Source organism: Tarenaya hassleriana, unplaced genomic scaffold, assembly GCF_000463585.1.
Source record: "Tarenaya hassleriana unplaced genomic scaffold, ASM46358v1 Cleome3, whole genome shotgun sequence".
Lineage (NCBI taxonomy): Eukaryota > Viridiplantae > Streptophyta > Magnoliopsida > Brassicales > Cleomaceae > Tarenaya > Tarenaya hassleriana.
The window spans coordinates 7,189,083-7,199,822 of record NW_010966177.1 but is presented as its reverse complement, the minus strand read 5'-3'; the positions used below and the strand labels follow the sequence as shown (position 1 = coordinate 7,199,822).

The following is a 10,740-nucleotide window of genomic DNA, read 5'->3' as shown; positions in this document are numbered from 1 at the left end:
AATTTTGAATTATTTCACTTCGATTTCATAAATATATTTGAATATTTGGACATAAATGAACAGAAAAAGATTGAAGATGACAAAAAATGTATCCAAATTGGGAAATTGAGTATTTTGTCTTGTTAAATTTGAAATTACAGTCGTCACCTTAGTATAAAAAATAATTTAGATATATCTAAATTAAGTGTAGATATGACGTAAGGATAATAAATAAATATATGAAACAGAAATAATATATATATATATATATACACGAAATATTAAGAGAAAGAGTATTGCATTTGGATGTACCATGAAACATGACCCCCAATTTCTATAATATCGATTTTGAGATGTTTGACCCAAATGGCACAAAAAATGGTTCAATTCAATGTGTGTATTTCTAGGGGTATTGTTTGTAATTTCTGGTCTTTTGCAGTGACATTTCTGTCCAACAATCTTTTGGAGATGGAACCATTTTTTTTAAAGAAAGGCAATTTCAGCAAGCAATCTTTCCCCGACTCGCATTTCTTCTCGGCGAAAGTCCAATAGAATATAAAAGTACCAAAGCAAAAAAGAAAAAAATTCACAAAGCGGATGATGCAGAGATTGAACCGACGTTTCTAGGGTTTTACTTCCTTGAGCCTGTGAGGTTCGGCGTTTCAGTGGTGTTCTACTTCTTTCTCGATGATTCAACTAGTTGAAATGGAACGATTTCGTCAGGAAAATGTATTGTTATTTGAAAATTTCTTCAGTATTTTGATTTTAATGCTCTTCCATGTGAATTTCTGGTTTCTTCGGAGCTTTTTTTTTGTGTCTCTGAAAATTTCTGGTCCGCTATGTTTTCTTGTCTCTCCCTTGTTTCTAATGGAAACTGAAGTAATTATTGTGTTTTCTAGAGATTTTGATGGTGGGTTGCCTGAAATATTGAAGCTTTCGGGGCTAAGAGCCGTGTTCCTTGGTCCCCAGCAGATGAGTAGGAGCTCCAACATTTGTGGCGCATGAGGGAAGACAATGAGCCTGAGATTGCAGAGCTCATTTCTTGGTACTCCTCTTCACGAGTCTTTAATTGCTAGAAACAATCGGAATAATGTTTTTGGAGACAGAGGGAAGGGTGCAAAAAGGGGTTTCCGGAAGCGTATCTCCTTGGAGAAGAAGAATGATTGGGTAGCTCAAGTATTAAGGTTTTCACAATTTTTTGGGGAAAATGTAGCGCTACTGAGAAAATCCATTGGGGCTAGAAACAGATTGGAGGTAAAATGTCTGAAGGAGCCTATTGTACGAAGCAGGGCCTTTGTGAAGTCTTTATCTCTGGTCTGGGAAGAGGGCTTGTTTTTTGTGAGGTGTTCTGTTTTCACATGTGTCTTATCTGGGGTTTACTTACTTATGTGGTACGGGCAGAACAAGGCACGGGGTTTTGTCGAGACGAAGCTTTTGCCATCAGTTTGTTCTATAATCAGTGAGCGTATCGAGCGTCAGCTTGACTTTGGAAAGGTGAGAAGAGTTTCACCATTGAGCATTACACTTGAAGCATGCTCCATCGGACCTCATGGTGAAGAATTCTCATGTGGTGAAGTTCCAACCATGAAGCTCCGCGTCAGACCTTTTGCTAGTCTAAGGAGGGGAAAGATTGTGGTTGATGCCGTTCTAAACAATCCGACTGTCTTGGTTGCACAAAAGAAGGATTTTACATGGTTAGGGATACCTTTCTCTGAAGACGGTCCACAAAGGCATTTGTCCTCTGAAGAAGGAATTGACTTTCGTACTAAAACTCGAAGAGTTGCCAGGGAGGAAGCAGCAGCCTGTTGGGCGAACGATAGGGACAATGCTGCAGGAAAGGCTGCAGGGATGGGCTATATTGTTCCCGGAGAAAGTACTTCAAAATCTAAAGATGATGGCTTGAAGCAGGATAGACAGTTTACTGAAATAGCAAATTCCAAGTCCTTTATGTGCATGGATGAAAAAATGCATTCAACAGATCATCATTGCATGGACAGAGGAGTTGATTATGATATCAAGCATGCTGAATTGGAGAGATCGTTTGGCATAAAGATCCCTGGTGCAGGTCTTAAGTTCTTATCTAAAATGATAAAAGGCCCTCGAAAGCACAAATTTAAGTGGAATTCAAAATCAAAGAATGGATCCACATCCAATGTTGGTGTGAAAAGGCGAATTCTTGATCGTAGCGCTTCAGCAGCTGTCTCTTATTTCCAGATCTTATCGCAGCAGAAGCCTGATGATTCTTCAATGTCGTTTGAAGATTATGATGACTTGGGTGTGGATATGCTGTTAATCAAAAGTGAAAGAGAAAACATTAATCAATATGTTGTCCCTATGCCATCTGGCGAACAATTACCTGGTGATGATTTGGATAGGGAAGATCATCGAGCAGTATCGGGGTGTCTCGCTGTAAAAGATACTACATATTCAGACAAGTGCATTCTATCACGTGATCCCTTCGTAGTGACTGTTGATAGACTCTCTGCGCTTATAAAACCTAAGGAAAATGTTTCACATGTTGAAGATATAAAAAATGATACATTGTCTGATCATGTGAATGACAATGCGGATGATGTTACACATGGCAGCCAAAGTGGGTATCGGGTTGAAGTGCATCATGAAGGTCCTACTCGACCATTAAAGGAAGTGAAGGAATTGGTGCCTAATATTATTGCCAGCTCATCTGAAAAGTTGAAAGAAGGGGTGTATCCTGAAGTTGAAGATGATGTTCCTAAATTTTTCGTCGAGCAAAATGAGGTGCCTGCTTTATGCATTGAGAAGGCACTACCAGTCATGCTCGACTCTGTTCACTTTAAGGGTGGGACATTTATTCTTCTAGCATACGGTGACAGGGAGCCCAGGTCAGGGACATCTGTCCTAGTTATTTAATGTAAATATAAGATATTTATTTGGCATTTTCTACTGCTCTCTAATTTGTCAAGCTTCAAATATTGTAGAAAGTTTATATCGTTAGCTTTTGTATGTGACAGTTATAATAAACCCTATAGTGCCTCTTGAGATCAGTATGGCTTTTAGTGTATCTTTGCTTCGTTTGAGCTGAGTTAAATAATGGTCTCATGTTAAGTGACTGATTTTAGTAAATAACATTTCTTGTAGAGAGATGAGGAATGTTGATGGGCATGTTAAGTTTCAGAATCACTATGGCCGCGTGTACGTGCAGCTTGGGGGAAATTGTAGCATGTGGAGATCAGATGAAGTATCTGAAGACGGTGGCTGCTTGTCTGTTGATGTTTTTGTTGATACCGTGGAGCAGAACTGGCACGCAAACTTAAAGGTTGCCAAGTTCTTTGTTCCGGTAAGGTGTCAAGGGAAACAGAATTTTTCTAAGTCTGTCGTCAATTATTATGCGATTAATCTGTCTATATCTCCTCTTTGTATTACTTTTCCCTCAACTCTGCAGAACTTTGAAAGAATTCTAGAGATCCCAATTGAATGGTCAAAGGGAAGAGCTACTGGTGAGGTGCTTTTCTAACATCCATTGTGTTCTTTAAGTTGAGCATAATTGATCGCTTTTAGTAATTTTATCTTTATCTAGACTGATTTCTGTTATAACATCTGAATCAGTTGGTCTATACTTCGCTTCGCTAATTTGGCTAGAGAATACCAAGCCATTCTGTCCGGATAGATAATGGATTGTCACACATCTTTACATCCACTTTCAAGAAGACCCTCAATTAGAGTGTTCTTTTTATGTTCCACATTGATTAGCCTGTGTTCTGATTAGTATGTAATTGAGCGCTTGGGCTTTCTATCTTTGTCTACCTGATTACAGGTCCATTTGTGTATGTCTAGTGGAGAAACATTTCCCAACCTACATGGCCAGCTTGATGTCACCGAGTTGGGCTTCCATTTATATGATGCACCTTCTTCTTTTTCTGTAAGTTTTGAATGTGCATCTTTCCCGGATATGCATTCTCCTGTCATAATACTATGTTTTCATTCATTAGTAAATCCGAATTTCCATTTGTTAGCCTATTCATATGAATTCTATGGTTGTATTTGATTTTTTTTTTTGTTGGAACCTTTTGTGCATTTCGATGTTGATAGTATATGTGTGGCATATGTAGACTATGAACTGCGATGTTATGTCTAAACAGCATCCTTATCAATCAATTGGGAACTGTTTTTACTAAGTCATAAATGATGATATTGCACATTTTATGAGAACAAGCTCCACTCTGACTATGTTTGTTGATTGTATTGCTGCAACAAACCTAATAAAAAATTTGATACTCTGGAGCTAGTTAGTTTGATGGAAAGGAAAACTATTTCTGATGCAGGTAGTATTAACTTAGCTTTCAAATTTTCTTGGCCTGTGTGTTCACTTGATTTTGAGGATAGATGTCTCTTTCTGGATTTATATGACATTTGCTCTCTAGATGTTTTCTGCTGCTTTCTCATTGTTAGTCCGATTTAATGATTAGATTAATGATTAGACCTGGATTATCTTTTAGCTGTAGATACAGAATGCCAACTCAAGGTAGAGTTCACAAGTCACAACTAAAGCTATTGCTCATAATGTTGTCTTGTTTTATTTTTTCAGGATGTTTCAGCCAGCTTGTGTTTCCGCGGCCAGCGTATTTTCCTACACAATGCAAGTGGCTGGTTTGGAAAGGTTCCTCTGGAGGCTTCCGGAGATTTTGGTATTCATCCTGATGATGGAGAGTTTCATCTAATGTGTCAGGTAAAATTTTCTATGTGAGCCATGATTCTAGGTGGCTGTCTTTCTTTCTTGATCCCCTGACCGTAGTATCTGAATACCAGTTAAAGACTAGGAGGAAATTTCTCCATGTGGGTCGATGTCTAGCTATGGAGTAGTTTTCCTTATCTGGTACTTGAATTGTCTGTTTCTGGCTTGTCTCATATGAGTTGCTGAGTGTCCCTAGTTTGTTTCAGGTACCTTACGTGGAAGTCAATGCCTTAATGAAAACCTTCAAGATGAAGCCCTTAGTCTTCCCGGTATTGTTGGTGTAGCTTTATTCAACTGAGTATTCCATGGTGATTGCTAGATAGTTATCTTAGCTGGTCTATCATTTTGGGCCGCAGGTGGCTGGTTCTGTTACAGCTGTGTTCAACTGTCAAGGCCCCCTTGATGCTCCAGTGTTTGTAGGAAGTGGCATGGTCTCTAGGAAAATCAATCATCTATCTCCAGATCTCCCTGCATCTGTGGCATATGAAGAAATGCTGAAAAATAAGGAAGGTGGTGCAGTTGCAGCATTTGACCGTGTTCCGTTTTCCTATCTTTCTGCTAATTTCACATTTAACACTGATAATTGTGTAAGTATTTTCTTTTTATGTTCCCTTGGCTTCCTCAAGTAATGGATGGCTGTTCTTTTCAAGTAAGTTCAAAATAGTATGCTTAATGTGGCAGGTCGCTGATTTATATGGAATTAGAGCCACCCTTGTTGATGGTGGGGAGATTCGTGGAGCAGGGAACGCTTGGATCTGTCCAGAGGTAAGTTGTTTGTATCCCTTCTAATGATCTTTCTGCAAATATTCCTAAAACCATTCACTTTGCACCTTTGGTGTACCTGGGTTTGGGGTTGAGAAGTGGTGTGGGGGGTTAGGGTGGCCAAAAACCCAAATTTGAGCAGTAAAATGAAGAAACCTCATCTCCTCTAGACTAATGATGGTAGACCATTTGACCAATATATGTTTGTTCACTGTTTGAGTTGCCTACTACTGTGGTGTCCTCAACGCTGCAGATGTACGCTGTTGATCTTTTCCAGCTGATTTTGTGTCAGAATCATCTCATGGCATTTACGTGTTGAATGCATCAGCCCCGTCAATCATGCACATAAATAATTAATCACTGAAAATGATGCCATGGTTTTTGTATTCTGCATCAGGTATATGATGCAACATGTTTTACATCTAGTTAGATGATGGAAAGAAAATCTGTATTAGGCAATAGGAGCTGTTCTGGCTGACAGTTGTGTCATAGTTTTCAGCTTTCTCTACTCATATGTAGGCCTGACATCATGCTCAATTCATGTATGTTCAATAACTGAAGTGATTGCACTTCACAAAGGCAGGCCTGGCATCACCTGGCCGTGTTGCTGTCGTGTCTGGATACTGAAATCCATGAGATTAAGTTTAATCTTGATACTTTTGTTGGTTTCTATCTTCTCATATGTTGTTCTTAAGTTTACAAGGAAACATTTGTAATATCTCAAATTAGTTGATGTCTTAGTTTCTTAATTCCTAGTTAGCAATTGTATGTCGCAAATGGCTGATATGTGTATAATGCTTCTTTATGTTTTTTTTTTTGCTGAAACGATAGATCATGCCTTTTACAGGGGGAGGAGGACGATACTGCACTAGATGTAAACTTTTCTGGAAATATATCTGTTGACAAGGTTTTGCAGCGTTATATGCCTGGATATCTTCATCTAGAGCCACTAAAATTAGGTGATTTAACTGGGGAGACAAAACTCTCTGGGGCTCTCTTTAAACCGTAAGCTTTATTAACCTTCCTTTTGAACAATATTGCAGTATTATACAGTCAATTCTGTTTCTTGCCGGTCTATGTTTGTCTGTGGAATTTATCAGATTGCATCTCAATGTTGGCTGCAGGAGATTTGATATAAAATGGGTTGCACCAAAAGCTGATGGGTCCTTTACTGATGCTCGGGGTGATATTGTGATATCACATGATTATATCACTGTGAATTCATCGTCAGTTGCATTTGATTTATACACAAAACTTGATACCTCGTACAATGATCATGAGTTGCTTCCTGAAGAAGATTTCTCTCGAAGGAGATCCATTCCGTTTGTCATCGAGGGACTTGAACTGGATTTATGTATGCGTGGTTTTGAGTTTTTTAGAATGGTTACTTCATATACATTTGATTCACCAAGGCCTACACATTTAAAAGCAACAGGAAGGATCAAATTTCAGGGAAAGGTTAAAGGGCAAAACACTACAACTGAAGAAGAGGTTGAGTCTGAGAAGTTCGCAGATGCAGGAGCAGTAGCAAGTCTTGTTGGTGAAATTTCAATCTCAGGTCTCAAGCTGAATCAGTTAGTTTTAGCTCCTCAACTGGCTGGGCTGTTAAGCATTTCACGTGACCATGTAAAGGTATGGTACTGATTCACGTTTCTCCTATAAAACAAAGACGGTAAATACAAGGATAGATATTCGTCTCTTTCAATATTTGGAGTTCGAAAAAAGTAGGCAGAAGCAGAAATTTCTAACTTTTGAACTCGATCTTTTTTACTGTTCTCTTCATTTCGTTTGGATCCTCTTCATTTCGTTTGGATCCTGGACGAATATGAGAACTGGTCTCGGTTTTGACCATAGGTCTTTCAATGGCTCTCATACATGTATCAGTGAAGTGGTTCACAACCATTACTTTTGCTCATTATGGTAATATTGTTCTATTATTGCTTGTATATCTAGCTTGATGCAATGGGTAGGCCAGATGAAAGTCTTGCGCTGGAGTTTGTTGGACCACTGCAGCCAAACCCTGAAGAAAGTATACCAAGTGGAAAATTACTGTTTCTGTCCTTTCAGAAGGGACAACTAAGAGCAAATGCTTGTTATCAACCACTACAGTCTGCTACTTTGGAGGTATTATCTTTTCTGTGATTATGTATTTCTATATGATAAAGGCCACCTTTTACTGCCACTAGGTGATTGAGTGGCATTTCCTTCACGATATCTGGTTGCAGATACGCCACTTACCACTTGATGAGCTGGAATTGGCTTCACTGAGAGGAATAATTCAAAGGGTAAGAATATTCTTGAAATGCATTGTGAAATAGTGCGGATTGAAGGTTCAAAAGAGTAAAGCTAACTGACATTCGTGTCACTTACTAGTGTATCCATAAGACAACATCTCGTTGCCAGAACAGCTCCTCTTGCTAAAGTTCCACACAACACTCTTGAAGAGGCCTTGAGCTTCTGAACTTCACAATGTTTACAGATTCAAGTGCTCTCTTGAGGAAATTATCTAGCCGCATATGGCATTGTCTGCCTAAATTTGAGAGAAACATGTTGGGACCAGCTAATTCAGAATTTCGACAAACTGTTTTTTGCTTCACTTTTTTATGGGGAACTGGGAAAGGAACATGTAGATGACGTGTTTCAGGTGATTGAGGCTTGGAAACATATTAGCCATTTGAAAGAGGAAAGTAAATTTAGCCTGTATGCCACCTGTTTCAAGAGTGCAAAACCACGGTGCAGAAGAATAATTTGTCTCCGTGGTGTATCTGGAAAACTTATGAAGTAGTGTACTCTTAATTGGGCGTTTGTTACTTCTAAATGCTGCAATATTAGACTACAACTAAATTATGATAACCAGATTTTTCAGAAGCTGATACTTTATTCTGTTAAATTTTATAATAGTAAAGTTACATTCTGGTGAACCTGCAGGCGGAGATTCAGCTTAATCTTCTGAAGCGAAGGGGTCATGGTTTGTTGTCTGTAATTCGACCAAAATTCAGTGGAGTTCTTGGAGAAGCTCTAGATGTCGGAGTAAGATGGAGCGGTGATGTGGTATGTATGATAACGGTTCATAGTCCAGTTTATTTGGTTTAATTGTCTGATAATTCTTGGAGCAATCGATTGTTGGTCTATTCACCATTTCGTCGTACATCATTTGCCACCAGATCTAGACTGAACACTGCTAGCCTCCCACTCTCCCTCACTGTCCAAAACTACCTCCTGGCTTGACTTCAGGGATTAATACTAAAAGATGAATCGAAAGAAGCTAGAAACTAAAATTCAATGGGATTGCCTTTTGGTCTGTTTTTGCTTGCTATGCTTGGAACTGAACTTTTGGTTTCTTTCTGTCCTGTCTTATTTGAGTTTTTGGTGTTGTTGGTGACTATTGATGCTTCTTTTTTAAGCCCTAATAAAATGGGTTACCAGTTTTTTCTTCTTTTTTGGTATATTAGAACAAAAAATCTGTGGTACTCATTTTGACCAACAATGTGCAATATGAGAATATGAATACGATATTTCTTCTGATCCTTTTCCTTTCGTCAAGATCACTGTTGAGAAAAGTGTTCTACAACAAAGCAATAGCCGCTATGAGCTTCAAGGGGAATATGTACTGCCTGGTTCCCGTGATCGAAACCTTGGACAGAAGGACAGTAACAGCTTCTTTAAGAGGGCCATGACTGGCCATCTTGGTAGTGTTATATCTTCCATGGGAAGATGGAGAGTAAGACTTGAAGTTCCTAAAGCGGAGGTCGCTGAGATGCTGCCCCTTGCGAGGCTTCTTTCAAGAAGTACTGATCCAGCTGTTCGCTCTAGATCAAAGGTCAGCTTGAAATATATTTTCAACAAATGACATGCTAATATCTTGAGTAGTCATAGTGGGAAAATAATTTCACTTCTTACCCCTCTGTGCTTTGCATTCTCGTGTTCGTTACTCCAAAGATGTTCATATCTCTTATCCTCTTTAAGCTAAATGCCACTGATTATGTGGTTTTCCTGGCTGGGATGGCAGGATCTTTTTATTCAAAGTTTGCAGAATCTGCGTCTACATGCTGAGAATCTCCAGGACTTACTTGAGGTAATGTACCTAATATGGAAACCTTCTTTCATTTAAGAAATAACGAATGGACTTTCTTTACGTAGGATGCAGATCCATTGTATAACATGAACCGCATACTTTTTTTCCAACTTTTATTCTGATGGTTCTTTACAACGTAGGAGATTCGTGGGGATTATGCTCCACCTAGCGAAATTGTACTTGAAGATCTCAGTCTCCCAGGTTTAGCCGAACTCAAAGGCCGTTGGCATGGTTCATTGGATGCTCGTGGTGGAGGCAATGGAGACACCTTGGTATATAAATCTTTTTAGTTCAATGCTGCACAAGTGCTGTATCTTTCTGGAAACACTTCATTCAATGATACAACAGGATTACACATGTGCTAGAATTTCTAATTATGCGGTCGATCTGAATTTCCTTTTCGTATCAATATCAGGCAGAATTTGACTTTCATGGAGATGATTGGGAGTGGGGGGCTTACAATACACAGCATGTGTTGGCGACTGGGTCATATAGCAACGACGATGGTTTGCGGCTTGAGCAGATATTTATCCAAAAGGGAAATGCCACAATCCATGCAGATGGAACATTGTTGGGGCCAAAAACCAATCTTCATTTCGCTGTTCTGAATTTTCCCATCAGTTTGGTGCCTACTTTGGTACAGGTTGTTGAATCATCAGCTACTGATCTTGTTCATTCTTTGCGGCAACTCTTGTCACCGATTAAGGGCATTTTGCACATGGAAGGGGATCTTAGAGGAAATCTTGAAAAACCAGAATGTGATGTACAAGTGAGACTGTTGGATGGCGCAATTGGGGGGGTTGACCTAGGACGCGCTGAAGTTGTTGCCTCCCTTACATCAAACAGCCGTTTTCTTTTCAACTCCAAATTTGAGCCATTTGTCCAGAATGGCCATGTGCATGTACAAGGAAGTGTTCCTGTTAATTTTTCTCAGAATAGTATTTCTCAGGGAGGAGATGGAGAAACTTATAGTAATGGTGCCTTGACAGTCCCTAGCTGGGTAAAAGGAAAGGATGACAGTGAGAAGAAAACATCAAGAGATAGAAGTGAAGAGGGATGGGATAGCCAACTAGCTGAGGGTCTCAAAGGTTTAAACTGGAACATTTTAGATGCAGGAGAAGTTAGAATCGATGCTGACATCAAGGATGGGGGAATGACTTTGTTGACAGCTCTATCTCCTTACGCCAATTGGCTCCAAGGGAATGCCGATATC

General features: G+C 39.3%; 1 protein-coding gene across 3 annotated transcripts in view; it reads left to right on the top strand.

The window, feature by feature from the left end:
• The first annotated feature begins 508 nt into the window (after nt 1-508).
• LOC104819890 overlaps nt 509-10,740 on the top strand; it is a 13,212-nt gene continuing 2,980 nt past the window's right edge. For 2 of the 3 annotated variants that reach the window (XM_010550177.1, XM_010550175.1), the window contains exons 1-18: nt 509-708; nt 879-2,840; nt 3,097-3,295; nt 3,401-3,460; nt 3,773-3,877; nt 4,544-4,684; nt 4,897-4,959; nt 5,047-5,277; nt 5,372-5,455; nt 6,300-6,457; nt 6,577-7,084; nt 7,406-7,576; nt 7,678-7,737; nt 8,381-8,503; nt 8,997-9,272; nt 9,462-9,527; nt 9,668-9,799; nt 9,943-10,728. In XM_010550177.1, the coding sequence (XP_010548479.1) occupies nt 994-2,840; nt 3,097-3,295; nt 3,401-3,460; nt 3,773-3,877; nt 4,544-4,684; nt 4,897-4,959; nt 5,047-5,277; nt 5,372-5,455; nt 6,300-6,457; nt 6,577-7,084; nt 7,406-7,576; nt 7,678-7,737; nt 8,381-8,503; nt 8,997-9,272; nt 9,462-9,527; nt 9,668-9,799; nt 9,943-10,728 (5,010 nt within the window). In that variant the 5' untranslated portion in view covers nt 509-708; nt 879-993. The remainder of the gene's footprint in view (nt 709-878; nt 2,841-3,096; nt 3,296-3,400; nt 3,461-3,772; nt 3,878-4,543; nt 4,685-4,896; nt 4,960-5,046; nt 5,278-5,371; nt 5,456-6,299; nt 6,458-6,576; nt 7,085-7,405; nt 7,577-7,677; nt 7,738-8,380; nt 8,504-8,996; nt 9,273-9,461; nt 9,528-9,667; nt 9,800-9,942; nt 10,729-10,740) is intronic. The other variant, XM_010550176.1, reaches the window with a different exon arrangement.